The sequence below is a fragment of the Alosa pseudoharengus genome, unplaced genomic scaffold (assembly GCF_046254945.1).
Source record: "Alosa pseudoharengus isolate Yale_2024_CS ecotype anadromous, Long Island Sound unplaced genomic scaffold, YU_APseudo_1.1 YU_APseudo_1.1_scf_11, whole genome shotgun sequence".
NCBI classification, from domain to species: Eukaryota; Metazoa; Chordata; class Actinopteri; order Clupeiformes; family Clupeidae; genus Alosa; species Alosa pseudoharengus.
The window spans coordinates 20,050,882-20,068,898 of NW_027468576.1; the positions used below are offsets into that span (position 1 = coordinate 20,050,882).

At 40.6% G+C, this 18,017-nt stretch overlaps 1 protein-coding gene across 1 annotated transcript; it reads right to left on the reverse strand.

Annotated features, from left to right (window-relative positions):
• Positions 1–11,313: 11,313 nt before the first annotated feature.
• LOC143116931 ((Lyso)-N-acylphosphatidylethanolamine lipase-like) lies at positions 11,314–17,684 on the reverse strand. Its single transcript, XM_076278321.1, has 8 exons — positions 17,199–17,684; positions 16,570–16,655; positions 16,362–16,466; positions 15,875–16,163; positions 15,500–15,660; positions 15,183–15,294; positions 14,759–14,945; positions 11,314–12,976 (listed from the first exon to the last, which is right to left on the reverse strand). Exons 1-8 carry the CDS (start codon positions 17,219–17,221, stop codon positions 12,884–12,886), a joined length of 1,056 nt encoding a protein of 351 aa, XP_076134436.1. The 5' UTR covers positions 17,222–17,684; the 3' UTR covers positions 11,314–12,883.
• Positions 17,685–18,017: the final 333 nt, after the last annotated feature.

The following is an 18,017-nucleotide window of genomic DNA, read 5'->3' on the forward strand; positions in this document are numbered from 1 at the left end:
CATACCTGTTCATATACTGCTTTTAACTGATGGATAACTGCACTGCTAGTAAAACCCTTATTTTTATGCTTAAGCTACAGCTTCACACAATTGTAAGCATTTGGCTGTGAAATCACATGATAGAGTTGGACTTAATCATGCCTTGAACTGAATACTAGTAATTTGTAGGCCTATTATATTGGTCATATTGGTTGGTAAAGTATTTTACGTATTTTTTGTAGGCTACATGTTGTTGGCCAGATTATAACATAGCAGGTTATGCTATATATTTCTATAGTAGTTGCTGGTTTTGCCCATTATAAAATGAGCCAGGGATATGGGCCAGATGAACAGGTCCTATACGGACCCAGGCCGGATCTGAAATTAATCCACGGAGGGTGATTAGCGGGTCCAAAATGATTCCGCAGAGGATGCGTGTCTATTTCACGGCTTCAAAACAGGATGATCATGCAGCAGATCTAACTTGAACGTTAGTTACTCTAATTAATTGGGAACGCATCTTGACTGCGCACCAGAGAGAGAGAGGCTGGCAGTTCCAAATGGCTTGTCATTGTTAATATCTCCTTTTTAATATAAGAAAGGTATAACTGCTTGTAACAACTTAATATTATACATATATTGATAATATTGTGTTATCAATGTGGCACAAACAAACAAAGCTAGAGTTTATGGATTAGCCTTATATCTTACAAGAGCTGGTGAAAGGGCTTTATGAGAACCCAGTGAGAACCGTTTACAGTGACAATGCACCAAATGTCCTGGATTTTCTCAAATCAAATGTGGCAACCCTCGAGATCGGAACCATGAAGTAACGGCCACGGATCCGTTGTGGTGTGCAAGTGGACTCTGTGCCATATTGCAAAGCTTTTTGGGCACTCGTCGGGCATCCTATTTGGCAGAAATGCGGGTGCGCAAGGCTTCATGACACCTTGCTCCAGCGGCGAGTTCACAACACATGTTTGGCACGATGTCTTCACAACACACCTTATGATTGGCTCAATGTATTCACATGTCGACGTTTTGCTGAGGAAGGGGTGTGATACAGTATGTGTAGACAACGTTACAAACTAACCCCATGCATTTCTATGGAGGATTTTTTGAGTGCTGTGTCTCCACATTAGAAAGTCTCTGCCTTTACTGTTGCTTATTAGGGGTTTGCACGGAAGTCACGTTCTGGGCGGTAACCCAGCTGCATGGCCATGTTGGAGGCACTCGGCGTAAAGAACTGAATGAATTAAGTACAATGGAGTATTATGCACTTTGGATACCTTAAGTGATTATAACCATGTATAAACAACAGAAAAACTCATCAAAACGCATCCAAGATGCAAAGGCATATTAGACAGGTCTTCTGCTGGAAACATTAGGCCTAGTTTTTGGTCAAAGTTTTCTCCATGGATTCCTGGTCAGAACCCCTATTGGAACAGATTCAAACTTGGGGCATGTTGAATTTTGTCCAAAAATCCAATATGGCCATTGCAAAATGGCACATTTTTACACACTTTTTGCTATGCTATGGGGACATTTCCGGTAAAAACAGTGTCATTTTAGCAAAAAACTGTTATTTTCTATCAAATACATATTTACAGAGGTTAACTGATGATTTTAAAACCCTAAGTATTTTTCTAACAATTTTAAATCATTAAAAAATATTTGTCAAATATCAGAAATCATCAAATTTCTTCAAACATAAACCTCTTACAGGTTAAATACAGTTCAAATAAATTGGGTACCTTAACTTAAACAGATTAAAACATATGGCATTTAGACATTTTCCCAAAAACTCAATAATATGGCCCCAGCCGTGGCGCAACTGACTGGGGCACCTGCACCGTACGCCGGCGACCCGGGTTCGATTCCCGCCCCATGGTCCTTTCCGGATCCCACCCCGATTCTCTCTCCCACTTCCTGTCACTCTCCACTATCCTGTTGCATTAAAGGCATAAAGCCCCAAAAAATAAACAAATTCAATAATATCCCCAAAATGTGGGATTTGGGGCCTAATCTAACACAGGAAGGAGAGCACTGGGCTACTCATTCCACCACCTCTTTTACCACTGAGGAAAAGAGTCTTGAATTTGATCTAGCGTTTATGGCTGGTCGACACAACAGATGCTCATCAGATGACCCCAGTGAGTGGTTGGGGATGTACAGCTGGATCATAGAATTGAGATAGCCGTAAGCAGATCCAGTAAGTGTCCTATAGGCCAAGGTCTATTATAAGGAGTCAAGGTAAAGTAGGAGAGGAGTTACATGTGTCCTCTTTGGCTGATTGAAGACCCGGCATGCTGCAGCATTCTGAATCATTTGCAACGATCTTAGTACACAATCAGGCAGGCCAGCTAACAGTGAAATACAATAGTCCAGTTTGGATATAACCATGGCCTGCACAAGAAGTTGTGTGGAATCTTGTATTCAATTGCAATTTATTGTGCTTATAGAGCGCCAAAACATTACACATGTATCATGGCGCTTTACAGAATGTAGGCAATCAGAGAAAAAGGAAAGAAAGGAAGAAAAGAAAGAGAGAGAGAGGCCCATGGGTAACAGGGGCAAGGAAAAACTCCCTAGAATTGGAGATGCATATAGGAAGAAACCTCGAGCAGATCCACGACTCAAGGGCCTGACCCATCTGCCTAGGGTCAATACAGGACAGTAAGGTCTGTATACATGACAAATGCATATGATAGTCAGGTGTAGAGAATAAGACATGGTGTTAAAAAGCACTTGAGCTGAAAGTTACAAGAGGTGGGGTGATTACGTATCTGGTTTGATAATTCATTAATCCTGATTTAGTGACAGAAAGTTCAAATAGTCCAGCGTTGGATTTGTCCAGGGGAAGGGAGTTGTCAAGGGGCATGTGGCGGGTCGGCAGACAAGCCAGGAATCCGGGCAGAATTGTCATAGGCAGGTGGTGGGTCGCTAGGCTGTACGGGCCAGGAATCCAGATAGGGGGGACAATAGGGCAGTCGAGGATGGGACTTCAGGTGAGATGGGTGAGAGGAGGGCCAACACATGGATAGTTGATGACTGGCGATGATATACCTCACAAGTGAGGTACAGTAAGGGGAAAGAAAGAGAGATGTAGAGTGGGTTAGTATTACTGAAAATCAAAATGGTTAATGTCAATAAGTAATTAGTGGTACTATATATTGTTACAGTATATCATAATGAGAATAGGCAAGAGAGGGAGAGTTGAGAGAGAGAGAAGAGGAGAGAGGAGAGGGGGGGGGTTGTACGGCGTGACATGTATCAGATAAGGTCTGATCTTCCTAATGTTGTAAAGGACAAGCCAACACGATTTTGCAATTCAGGCTACACACGCCAAAGTTACGTGCCAATCTAGTTGGGGTCAGTGAAGAGGAGTCAATTACATTTGCTGCCAGGGCTAGTCTAGCAACTCTCCGTTAGCTTGTGAGCTCCAGAAATCGAAACTTAATCAGGACATTGAAATCGTGTATAGAGTCATTTGGTGGGCTTAACATAATGATTGATGGCAGAGTTGCAACGGTTTGGCTTGAATTCCCTGCTACTTGAAAACAAATATCCTATTGCGTGCAGAGGGAATTTGAAAGACAACTGATTATCCCGCCCCTCGGACTGAGCACTGCGAACGGTAAGTGTCCAGACCCTACATTTGAATGTGGGTCTGGCCCGCCAGGCTACAAAAGCTCAGTTTTTGAGAGATGAAGTTGAAAGTGTCGGTCTGTCATCCAGACTGAAATATCAGGCATGCAGAAACAGTCCTCAGGTGGTAAAGACAGGTAATGTCACGACTCAGAACGGGAATCAATTACAGATCAAAAGGATTTCTTCACAAACAGTCCAGCAGGCAAATCAGAGTCCAGGTACAGGCAGGTTTCGTACACAGGCAGGCAGGCAGACAGATACAGACGGACAGGTACAGGCAAGTAATCCAAAACCGACAGGCAGAAGACTTCGTCAAAAACAGGCAGGGTTCAAAACCGGGAAGACGGTAAACTAATTCTTTCTCTTTAAAGAGCTTCACGCTAGTCTCACTCACCTGGCAGTCAGGTAGCAAACAGTACATACCGTGACGATCTGACAAAGTGAACTAAAAGGGCAGTGTTTAAATACTCAACAAATCAACACAAAATGAGAGACAGGTGAACAGAGAAATTGGAGGGAATTGAACAAAGGCAGGAAGTTGCCCAAATAAGGACATGGGCGTGATTCCGGGCACATGACCCAACACATTAGCCTAGAAATCTAGACGCACCCTAGCTGCGGCAAATTAATTTGCTCAGCCTGTACGTCTAGTATCAAACCATAGGGATTTCTATTGGCTGACGCCGTGGACGTCATCCAATCACAGCGCTGTATTTTGTTAGAGAGTCTTAAGGCGGGCTTAACAGGATAATGACAGTCCTGTGACGGTGAACAACAAGGAAGGTGGCTTGTTGGCGTCAACTTTGGAGGAGTTGGACTTTTCTTTGAAAGTTGAGCAACACAATGCACTTAAGTCATTCCTTTCGAAGAAGGATGTATTTGCCGTTTTTCCGACCGGATACGGATATGGTCGTAGCGCTGGCCTATTGCATGCCTAGGCAGTTTGAAAGACAATTCTCTGCCCGCCCCTTGGATTAAGCGAGGTGAATGGTTCGATTCCAGACTATACATTTCAATGATATAGGATGGCCCGCCAGGCTACCAACACATGGCTACAAAAATAAAGTCTAGAATTCACACTCCAAAAGGTAGGGGGAGACAAAAGGAAGTGGTGTAAATAGTGCCCTAATACTGATCCTTATGGCACACCTGTGGTGAGGTCATGATACTTTCATACAAGACACACTGAAAGAACCAAGATCTTTCCCAGAAATTCCCTGTTCAGACAGTGTAGAAAGGAGAATGTCATGGTTTACAGTATCAAAGGCTGCAGGTAAGTCTAGTAGAATTAATACTGATGACTGAGCAGACTCCTGATTTGAGGTGCTGCTGTTTACGGGTTTGAGTCCGGGCGTGTGCAGGGCTGAACCACGCAGGTTAAACAGTAACAGTAAATGTAAATAGGTTACATTAGCTACTCTCAATGCTTCAGTCACAGACAGAGCAATTTCAGTAGAATGACCACTCTTGAAACCAGACTGCATACGGTCTAGCAGTTTGTTCTGATACAGGAAGTCATAGAACACTTGAAGAACACTTCCTCCAAAGCCAACAAGAAAGGAAGAAGGGAGACAGGTCTGTAGTTCTTCATCAATTGTATGAAGTGTACTTTTTAGCAAAGACATAACCCTTGACTGTTTAAAAAAAGAAGGAACTATTCCAGAACTGAGTGTAGTAGTATTAAACACATGCATGACTGCTGGCAGAACAGCAGGTGTGACAGACTGCAGAAGAAAAGACGGGACAGGATCCAAAGGGCATGTTGTTGGATGACTTTGCTGAAGCAGTAGAGAAACCTCTTCAAGAGGAGAGAAAGAGTCCAACAATTCACAGGCTCTCCTAATGGGGTCATCAAACTGAGCACTTATCCTGTTGTGTTTGCAGACAAATATGACCGATTGACAATTCTTCTCTCTAAAAAAATATTGTTAACTTATTCTCACTACCATGAGGCTTCTTGGCTTTGTTAACACAGGGCATCTGAACACACAAAAGAAATTTTGATATTTTGTATAACAATTTGAGTGTTTTATTTAACATTTTTAACTGTTTTATAGAACACCCATGTGTATTTTCGGTCAAAAATGACTGGCCATTAGAAATTAATGGAGTCCAGGCACATACTTATTGATCAGATGGATATGCACTTCTGTACATTAAAACACACACACAAACACACCCTCACTCCCCCTCTTTGCTTCTATGCCAGCCCCCATTGGAACCTTTCCCCAATGGAATCTTCCCCTTTCTGACTTGCATCAGCTCAGGTCAGTGAGGCCTGCAGGCCATAAATACCAAATGGAAGTTTAAAACTGGTTATATCCAATAGAACACAAGTTGATACAAAGGTCGATCACAACATTAGATGATAATATGTGTGTTACTGTGTATTTATAACAAGTTATAATGCAGCTGTCATTTTTGACCGGGAACACAAAACTAGTAAACATAAAACGAACACAACAGGAGGGTGAAGCAACTTTCAGTGAAAATGTTGCAAAGTCATCTGCTGACAGTGAAGTATGGCAGTGGTATAGGATTGAGAAGAGACTTGAAAGTTACTGTCAGTTGCGCTCTCAATCTTGCTCTGATAGAATGTCTTTTTTGCAAGTGTAACAGTGAATGGAAAAAGATGATAGCAAAGACTGGTAGTTACTAAGACCATTTCCATCTCTGGATTTACGTCATTTTCTCTCAGCAGCTCTAGGTATTACTATCATTAATATAGTAATAGTAACAATATATCTAGCCGAGTGATAAAATAGTATTTTTTGTAATTCCATCACCTTTATGGAACTATCTTCTTTCTTATATCAATTAACATTTGTCAAAATGTTTTTAATAGAAAAAAAACCCTCTAGCTTAGCCAAAAGTGTAGACCCAAAAATTCACCATTTTGGGGATATTATTGAATATATAGTGAGTATTTGGGAAAATGTCTAAATGCCATATGTTTTAATCTGTTTAAGTTAAGGTACCCAATTTATTTGAACTGTATTTAACCTGTAAGAGGCTTATGTTTGCAGGAAATTTGATTATTTCTGATATTTGACAAATATCTGACAAAATTATGATTTTTTTTTAATGATTTAAAATTGTTAGAAAAATACTTAGGGTTTTAAAATCATCAGTTAACCTCTGTAAATATGTATTTGATAGAAAAGGACAGTTTTTTGCTAAAATGACACTGTTTTTACTGGAAATGTCCCCATAGCATAGGAAAAAGTGTGTGAAAATGTGCCATTTTGGAATACGGCGGCCATATTGGATTTTTGGACAAAATTCAACATGCCCCAAGTTTTAATCTCTTCCAATAGGGGTTCTGACCAGGAATCCATGGAGAAAACTTTGACCAAAAACTAGGCCTAATGTTTCCAGCAGATGACCTGTCTATATAGGCCAGGACTTGGACCACAAGAAAAGGCGCAATATTTCGATAAATTACGGTTTATTGGCAGCGCAGATCCATATGAGTTGGGTGAGGGAGACGCAGTACCAAGTTCAACCACAAGCGCCCCCCTTCCTCTGATAACTTCTGGCATTATTCTCCTTTCTCCCTGGTTTTTAAATAACTTTTGGAAGTCGATACCTACACCAGATGTTTTTTCTCAGTCTGACCTATTGGTACAACCTAAAACATAACAATAATTAACCTTAATTTACTTCAGTGCCTAATGCTTTCTAATGAGGCGAGTATCTCCAATATGGCGACGTCCAGATCTGATGACACGCCGTGCAAACCCCTAATTAACTTTGCTTGTAACTCATAGACTATTATAACAGTGTCTACATGTCTGATGTCCGATATGTTTCTACATGTCTAATATGTTTTACAGGATGTTTTACAGGAACAGCTACCCATGCGGCTGTGGGTTTAGAATGATCACCATGACTCTTATAACAATAGCTCACAGTGCTTAAAAGGCATCCGTAAATGTTACTCCCATAAGTAATACTGAAAATGATGGAGACAGTTTTCCTGGAAATACATTTAAACATATGAATGTAAATATGAATAAATCTATCTTTAAGCTCCGACCAAAACATAATTTTATTGAACACTAACCTGAACTGACAAAGTGTTTTGGGCCTCTGGTTCATCTGTGGCATGAGGTTTCAGGGAAAACATTGCTTTTTCAATAGGGTGATACATGACAAACTGAATTTCAAGAATCCTACTTGCTCAGGGGCAGAGCCAGAGGGGCGGCTCCGGGTGGCACAGGCCACCCTTGAGATTCGATTGGCCACCCCAGGTGCCACCCCCAAATCTTAGTCTACGATTGGCCATTAACATGGTCTAAGGCAGGACCTTTCTTGATGCACTTGCAGCAGTTTGAAGTATCAGACGTCAGAAATGTAAGTGGCAAACACGCTTGCCTTTATTGGCCTACAGGCTACTGCTCGTGCTAACACGCAAAGATATCTATTTACCTATTGCATCTGCCAGTGCCTATTTATCTAATCACACACTTAAGTCGCCGACATTTGCTAGGTCATTAAGTGTTAACTGTAGGCTAGGCCTATACTTTTGTAAAAGTGTTCAATGGCAATAATGTCCTAATGTAATGTTAAACTTTTCATTTATGGTTCATCAAGCTTAGGCCTACTCACTAAACACTCTTCGCATCAGCTCAGACAATGTCACACCAACATCACGTGACACCTCTGATGAAGGCTACAGAGGCAAGGTAGCCGAAACTTGTCAGGTACACACAATTTTACCTTATGGCTTGTACAGAGAAACAGTGAGAAACTGTCGAATACTTTTGGTAAAACCAATAACCTACTTTTGGTGATGTGATTATAAAAGTGCAAAACAATGATTGCAGCACTGGTGCTGACTTGTAATTTGCCCAGAGTTGTTGTGATCAGAATATTGAGATTCAGGCAGATAAGTAACATGTAGGTTGCTCACACACACAATACACTCCCTCATACCAACCTCAAGTTTCTTGAGAACTTTAGTCATCCAATTCGAACACATGGAACCAGTTATGTGGTTGCCCTTCAACAAGCTGACCCATGTGCAACGTGAACAATATTTGCTCACATACACAATACACTCCTTCATACCAACCTCAAGTTTCTTGAGAACTTTAAAGTTTAGAATATTTAATAGAATAGAATAAAATGGATTATATTTTAATGTCCCCATGATGGAATTTGTTTTAGTACAGCATTGCCCAGGGACAGACAACTTTAATTCACTTTAATATGTTTGTATTATTTTATTCAAATACAAATGTGAGAGTAAGGTATGTTTTTTTTTTTCTTTCAATTTATGAGTATGGTGTTTGTGTCTGGTTTCCCTAATGTATTTGTGCTAATTTCACATCTTGAGTCTGTTTCTGTTTATCTGGATGTTTTGCCTCATGCCACCCTTGAATTAATCAGTGCCTCACCAGTGCCACCCTTGTTAAAAATGTCTAGAATCGCCACTGTACTTGCTACCAGGCATCAGTAGCCTAGCATACATGATGGCAAATCACCTCAATACACCATAATTGTTCAGACCCAACACACAAACCTCAAGTGTCACCTCTGTCCAAGATGCTACATTACCACAAGTGTGTCAAAATACAGATAGCCAAACCATAAACAGTACATCAAAGGTCTTCATAAATGGTTAGGAATATGCAAATAGGATGTTTGTTTCTCTAGGCCAGGCTGGAGGACTTCCAAAATTCTGCAGGATTGAACAGATACTACTTGTGAACAACTTTGTTTACTTTCTTTGCAGGAAGTACGGGTGTTGGCACAGTGAACATTTAAGGTCATTCAGGTTGGCATCATCAGATGACTTCTCTGTGCATCACCTGTCAGAACTTAATGACACAGTAAGTCTCACAGCATACCATCATTGGACATTTCCTAGTAACTCAAAAAATATCAATTTTAATCAGAGATTTGGAGGATTCAAATCTGTTCAGAATTGCTGACTTGTACACTATTGTTCAAAAGTTTGGGGTCACTTAGAAATGAGTGTCTTTAAATAGGACATTTAAGAACATGTCTAGGAAAAATACAGTACTGTCCAGAATTATTGGCACATTTGGTAGTTGACTAAAACAGGTATAAAAAAATAATCTTTTGGTGATTTATTGTAATCTCTCAATGAAAATGAGGAAATCAGGAATGAGGAAAAATCCTTGAAGGGAAGGGAAAATCTCATAAATAAATATTTTTAACAAAAACATGTTGCTCACAATTATTGGCACCCCTGCTTGTAATACATTTTTAAGCCTCCCTTTTTTCTATATATATATATATATATATATTTTGGGGGGCTTTTATGCCTTTAATGCGACAGGGTAGTGGAGAATGACAGGAAGTGAGTGGGAGAGAGAGTTGGGGTGGGATCTGGAAAGGACCACAGGGGCGGGAATTGAACTCGGGTCGCCGGCATACGGTGCAGGTGCCCCAGCCAGTTTCACCAGGGCCGAGGCCAAGCCTCCCTTTTGACAATAAAACTGCTCGTAATGTTCTCCTAGCCTGGAGATTCCAGACCCTGGTAATCTAGAAAGATTAAGGGTCTGGCCACAAATAATGTAATGGCCCAACTTGAGGGGCGGCACCAAGCGTGCATTTGAAAATCTCACTGCACGCAATTGGATTACACAATACGACTGTCATCTGTTTAGTTCGCTCTGGCCCACATATATCAGATACACTGATGTGATTGGCTCCCCACGATACAACTGGCAAAAATAACGTGCATCATCACTCATTGCCAGAGTGTCTTGCAGAGACAATCCAAATTGTGCTCTTGCGAGAACTCTGGAGTTTATGACACCCCATAAAGTCAGAGAATACCGGTAGAAACCAAGGGATTTAAGACCGTTCGTCTTTACAAAACCTCCCCACATCGTCCAGATTCCTAGGTCCACACTTCCCCAGGGGCCACTCAGAGAGAAGAGGAGCTACAAGGCAGGACTGTCTTACACACACTCTCTCTCACAAACACACACACGCGCACACACACATGAACGCATACGCATACCAACGTTTGTTAAAAATATGTTTGTTAAAAATGACATCGGCCGACATATCGGTTATTAGTTTTTGAAAAACTCAAATACCGAAATCGGTATCAGCGCATATCGGTCAGGCTCTATAGGAGATGGAGACAAATTGACATACACACATGCACACACAAAAAAGAACAGCAACATCTATGTGGGATATTTACCTTATAAATTTACCTTAAATTGTCTTAAATCTTCAATCTTATCTTAAATTATAATACAATTACTTACTCCACTGGCAGATACATTTACTTGTTTTTATGTCTTAATTTAAGAAGATTTTGACTGAGTCAAATAATCTTACAAGAAAGCTCAAAAAAGTATCTTTATACTAAAAACAATACTAATTATCTTAGTTTTTTTCAGTCACTAACAAGCGTTTGTCCAACCAGTTGTCACATTTTCAAAACTCTAAATACAGTTAGCACAGCATCGGTCTTTTGTGACCATAACATTCACACATTTCATGTCGTTTTCACACGATATGCAGTCAGTGAACACATTTCCACAATGCTTACATTTTCTTAACAGACAAGCTATACCTCCCAAAAAAATTATGGATTGTTTTTGCAGTATTTACGAATGTTAACACACAACATCCCACAATAACAATATTCCAAACCTTAGATACAGTTTAAAAACCTCTGCATGATATCAGTTCAAAAAACAATATATCTCAGCTGAAACAATTGAATAATTGACACACAATTGATTTATGTTGGGTAAATTGGGCCAACCACAGCTGATTCCAGTCTGGCTTAGACTCAGTGGCAGGGGTTATTTTTTTTCTATTACATTGACACGTATACAAAGGAGGACTTTGAGGAGTGATGTTTTTAGAAACAGAAACAGAATAAGACAAACACTGTAATGTCTGGATTAGGGAGAGTAAGGGGCCCAGGGAGAAGAGCAGGCCCAGTGAGAGATGCAGTGAGAGATGCAGGAGCAGTGAGAGGAGCAGGGTAAGGGAGAAGAGCAGGCCCAAAGAGAGGGCAAGGTAGAGGTGTAAGAATGCATGGTGGTGGCATTCCAAAGGTTGCAAGAATTGTTGTCAGTGATACAATTCGTGCCACTATCATTGACCATGTAATCAATGCGATGTTGATGAAAACATGTGGCCTAACCCTGAAGATCGCAGAGATTAGATACAGTAATTTTGTGCTTTTTTTAGTTCCCCCCCTTTTTATCTGGGCTTTTTGCTGTTGTTTTTTTGTTCAGAATGCTCTTTTGTATTTCATGGATATTTTGTTGTTCACTGTAAGCAATACTGCAAAACTTTTTCTGTTCTATCATACTGTAAACAGTATTTCTACTGTACCTCCTGTAGTAAACAGTAAAGGAAAAAATAAACTGATTTGCTTTTTACTGGAATGCTTTTGAATGTGAAGATAACATGTGGTTCCCAACCAAGACATTTAGTGTAAAAATTGCATGCAAATACCTGTAAAACTGAAACATAAAAGTCTATGCAGTTTTTGTAATGTCAACAATAGCCAGTATTTTGAAACCTGGTGTACTTTGATTGAATGCATGTACCTTGTACGTGAAGTGAAAACAAGTGTCATTCTTTGACAGAATAATTTCATTTTGAGTCAGATTTCCAGTGTTTTGGTAAAGTTAGTGTGTGTTAGTGTTATGTGTTAGTAATACATTTAACAAAATATGTTTTTGAGAAGAAAATTATCCATTTGGCCAATTGTGTTTTCTAGGTGTGAGTCTGTGTTAAGAGTTTAGAAAAAGTATCTGAAGTATGGGTAAGCGCTTGTTAGCGATTGAAAAAACTGTAATATAAGAGTATAACACTTGGTAAGATATCATTTTTTGCAGTGTACAGTTTGAAGTTCACATGACATACAGTGCCTTGTATTGTACTAAAGACTATTATAAACTGAAATTGCAAAAAAAAGTGCCCTTATTGGTATGACAATGTCATCCTTAAGCAATGCAACACAATGTCAAGTTATGATGTACAATAACATGAATATATGAATACCTTTCAGGTAAATGTAGGTGGAGCCGGCACACTGATACGTTTACTTTATTAAAAAGATAAATTATATTTGGCAGTCTAGGTGAAACAGTAAATTACATGAGAAAGAACACAACATGATCGTCTAACTTTCTTCTCTCTCTCTCCCTCCCTTTCCCTCTCTCGCTCACACACACACACAAAACCTCTCTGTCTCTCCTACACACACACATAAAACCTCACTCACACTCGTAGGCACTTAATCCACCACACTGTCACAGATACTCTGCACCACTCTGTTGAACTCTTCAGGCTGATCAGCATAGACATGATGTGATGCCCCTTTCACCACCTGAGAGAGAGAGAGAGAGTTCAGTAAATGGCTTGTAATTTCAAACTGACATTTTTAAAATGCTTATTTATTCCTGGAAGCTTCTCTCTTCCTCTTACAGACAGACACACAGAGTCATACGTTCTCTAACACAGGAATTGAAAAAGTACTGGTCCCTGACCATGCATTCAGTAATGTACTTTCACTCTAGGAATCACTATTTGTTTATTCAGCAGTGGTCCTCGAGGTGATTTCTTTGTCACAATGGTGGTTCTTCAGTTAAAAGCACTTGAAAACCTCTGCTTTAAAGTGGACATACAACATTGGATGTTGTTAACATAATTTACATAATTTTATAAATCCCAAGAGGTTTAACACCATCAAAGAAGCTGGGTTTTAAATATTACGTTTCTTAAAGTTATATTTTTGAAACGTGCAGCGCCATCTTTAATAGAACAGAAGAAGATGACATCATGAGGTTGATTGGCTTTGAACTTGTACAGTAGTTTACATTAGCTCAGTGGTAATGACAAGCTGTCAGTCTGATTTGATGGATTATAAACAAAGGTAAACTAAAAAGAAAATATTTGCAGGTGGGGATCTAATTTTGCATTGCCCATGTAAGCAGTACTGGGTTAAAAAGTACAGTTTAGAAATGAATAAATAATGTTATGTTTGGCTATACCCACTTCAGTAGCCTCAGCGGCAAGTGCTTCTGAGTTTAGGCATTGCTTTTCATTATAAAGATGTTTCAAAATTCATAACGTTAGCCCAAATAAATGTATTGTTGTAAATCTATATGGTCAACGATGCTTTATTAATAACTGAGGGACAAGTGAGAGGGACAATGAAGGGGAACAACCGAGAAAGAAGTCAGACCTGTTGGACATTACATTAAAGTTAAGTTCCCTAACGTTACCTAACATGTGTTAACTTAAGAGGATATGCTGTGGAAGACGACATCATATGCAAGGAGTTTGCCTATTTGTCCTAGTCAGTTTAAAACATGAAAAAACAGTACATTCATGTGATGCACTGATGTTACAGTCAGTGATTGTGTATGATGTCACAATTTTGTTTATGTTTATGTTTATATTTAAATTTCTAACCAGGCGATTTTGCCCAAAATAACATACATTAAATTTTAATCAAGGACCAAACAAAACATATCAGAGAGGTATCTCACCCCTCTCTTAAGTATTCCTAGAGAAACTCTTAGGGCTGTTTCACACCGGGTCCGTGGTGTGAGCGTGTCAGCTGCGCGGCGTGTCCGATTTTATTTCGGCTCCCATGTTAACAGGTTAGAGCTTGCACACCGCCTGCGTGACACTCACGTCTCAGGTACGGCTCGAGCCAATGCCGAAAAAGCGTGCATGCTAGGAATAGGGCCGACGCCTATTTTTCACGCCACATGCAAGCGTGCTGGAAGCATTTCCATTCAAAACAGTGAAAAACAAATTGACGTGAGAAAAAGAGATGTTTTAATAGGCAGAGAGGCCGCCGCAGCGCCGAGTCAGACATGCTTCTGGTGAGCAAAGACATAGAAAACGCCACGCAACTGACACGCAACAGACCCGGTGTGAAACAGCCCTTACACAGACCTTTTTTTTTAATCATGTACTCGGAATGGGTAGCTAGCGGATCGTGAGGAGATGTTATGGGCTTGAAATGGCGTACAATCTCTGACTGCAACATAACCCCTTCACTTTAGTTTTTATTTTAGACCTAAATATATCCAATTGTCTAAACTCTCACACAACACATTCTTCATGAGGGTTCTAAACAGCAGTCTTTGTGCCTTACCACTGTTTGTGTGTAGCTCGTGGGTCTCCGTTTGGCCACCTCGTTGCCAGTCTTACTGTCCATCCAAGAGCGGGCTCCATAGATTAGGGTCACTGGGAGGCCTGCGGGCAGGAGATGAACCCGGTCTAACATTGGACGCTTCGCCCAAAGCAACGACTCAGACATTATCCTGAAACCCACCTCCCCACTGGTGGAGGGAGAAAATACAGTACATCAAATCAATGCCAGACACGAAACCACCCTGCACTATTAAGTGCACAGATATATCGAAATATGAATTATGTGAATGTCTTTTGTGTTTTATGAAAGACATGTATACTTCTAAACATATGACAAAGACTTGCCAACATGCAAGTGATGGTATAGGGATGCTCAGGAATTATCAGGTCTTTAAAATGAGAACGTTCAGTATTGTCTGGCCTACCTTGGGTTCTGGGCATTGCAGTGATATATGTACTGTGTCATAGTCTGGTCATCAAACATGTCTTCAAACTTGCTCTTAATGTCAGGTCTGAATCTGTGGATAAGTTTTGGCCCTGTAAAGAGAGAGATGAAAATGAAAAATAGCATACTCAATCCCAATTTACACTCAACATCAACATCCACTAGCATGTGCTCCGCAAGCACAAATAAATACAGTACATGGAATGACTGGAGCAGAGTGTTCAGACATATTGATTCATGTACTCACACACACACATACACAGGGGGAAATGATCTTGCTATCGTAAGACTACATACCCCAAGGCCCTGCAGCTCTGATCCCTGCCAGCGGGTTAAAACGGGAGGCCACGGAGATGAGACCCTCCACCCAGTAAGGACATCCAGGCCTCGCTGCAGCTGGGCCATCCTCCGGTATGTGCTCAAAGCCCCAAGGGTCTACAAGGATGAGGTGCTTCACCCTAAATAGGAAATGCATTAAGCCTTATGACTATCTAACTTACTATGACTTGTTTTGTTAGCGTAGGTCTTCATGTTTGCCAAACACATGTAGTATTTTATTATTTTACTGTAATGCAGGCTGCACCACAAACTGTCAGACTGAATAATTCTCAAAGATTGAAATTCTCAAAGTAACTGAAATTGTAAACAATGTAAACTATTTTCAATTCTCACCTTTCTGGATGCTGAATGGCATAAGATGTCGCCAGGTAGCCACCCAGACTGTGACCCAATAGTATCATGCTTTCCAGACCCAAGGCCTGTCTCCAGTGCTCTATGGAGTCGACGGAGAGCTGCTCCGCCTGTGAGGGGTCTGTTGGGAAGCGGGGGTGGGAGCTACGCCCGAAACCCAGCAAGTCAAAGACCAGGACAGGACGAGAGCGACACAGGGGGTCTAGGTTACGGATCCACAAGCCCACACCGCCACATAGCCCATGCACCATCACCAGTGGTCTCTGAGAGGCTGAGGAGACACAGTAAGCACTTTTAGTTTTACTGAGCACCAGGACCGCTTATTTATTATGTGGAAATGTACATTCCCAATCAAACTTCAGATTTCCTTATGTCACATCTAATGAATTAATCTTTGGTACTTGCTTTCATGTAAAGCGGACTTAACAAACATAACATGTAAAATTAACAATGAATGACAGGTTAGTACCAGGATTAGGAGGAGCTTGGGGAGTCTTGTGAGTCACTGATACTGTCCAGATTTTGTCCTGAGTAGGAAGCGAGACAAAGCGGGCCCACAGGTCATTCTGCACACCTAGGCATATGTTGAGGGGAGACAAAGGTTAGAGCCCCAGCCCCAGGAGATTATTATTTCACACACTCGTCAATCAACACCATCACCAAGATGTAGTACTCACAGTCTAGGATCTTTGTCTCTGCATTCCTTAGCTGATGTGTAGAAGTTGGACGCCATGAAGGCCACCAGTTCCAGCTTGACACTGACCTGGGAAAGAGCACGCTTTTGCTAGAATAGTGTTTTTTACAGGCTTAAATGCAATGAACGGGAATTTAATACAGCAGTCCAGAACCCTTACGAAAAAGAACTATAGACCATAAGATTTCTATTGTAGCCTAGTATAACCTATATTCTGAATCTGTAACAGATATAGACTATATTCTGAATCTGTAGTATTATTGTGTTATGGTAGCCTACTTCTAGTATGTCCCAAATTACTAGGCCTATACGATTCTTATAGTATTATGATATTACAGATGACTGATATTTTGTCTCAAAACAGCCTAGGCTATAAGATTCCTATAGTTCGTAGCTGTCTCGTAGCCTAATACGAAGAATAGCCTACTACATGCCATTGTCGATTACTAGCATTAAACCGTCTCATGTAAATCTTAGACATGGCCATTAATTAATTAGAGGATAGCTTCATTGCAAATTATAACAGTAGCCTGCTGAAGTATGACGTAGGTTAATATGTGCAAGTCGTGGCTATAACACGACCTCGACTTGTTCATGCAATGTAAAACTTACTTTGAATCCGATTCGTCTTGCATGTTCACGACGTACCATAAAACATATGTCACACTATGTTTTGTTGTGGCTCAGTCCTGTGTTTTCTCACTGACATGTTTTGCAACATCGGCATCGGCATGGCATGTCAGAATCAGCTGATTTCAGAGGTCGGCGATAAACAAACTGCGTCAGGGTAAGACTAGGCTACTCATGCATACTGTAGTACAACAAATGAATGCAACTAATAATTTTCTCTATCAGTTTAACATACGAAAAAACAATGCATGTTCTATTTCTGAAGTGACGACATTCCTGGGTGGATTGTTACTGCAGTTGCTGCACCAACCCGGGAGATTTTTTTTGAGCTGGACACGCAGAAATACGTCATACTTATGCGACTGTATGTGCGCAACGTCTGAAGTTGTGTGTCTTTGAACGTTTTTGTGCAATAAAACATGTCCAACTCTGTGTATCGGGCATTTCTCGTATTTTGGAGGAGTATGGGAGTAGTACCTCGACCAAATTAAAAGTTGTTGATGCGTACCTGCTGTACATTTTGCTCACCGGAGTGTTACAATTTATATTGCTTACGGGTCGGCACTTTCCCGTTCAATAGCTCTTCCTGGCTTCATATTTTGTGTCGGATTCTTTCTCGCAGGTAAAGGTCTTACAAATGTCTGCATCTGCACCACATTCTGCTTGACCATATGCTTCAGGCTGCCCCCACAAGATAGATATAGACTAGGCTAGGCCTAGATGAATTTTCACATGAACCTGAATTATTCACAGGCTGACCATACCACATCTTTAAAATAGCATAGGCTTAACTTTTAATTA

Coding starts and splice junctions, on each gene's coding strand:
- LOC143116931 (XM_076278321.1), bottom strand. CDS start 17,221: ATGCAAGACGAATCGGATTCAAA. Junction 15,661..15,874: donor GCCATTCAGCATCCAGAAAG/GTGAGAATTGAA, acceptor TTTCCTATTTAG/GGTGAAGCACCTCATCCTTG. Junction 15,295..15,499: donor CAGAGCTGCAGGGCCTTGGG/GTATGTAGTCTT, acceptor CTCTCTTTACAG/GGCCAAAACTTATCCACAGA.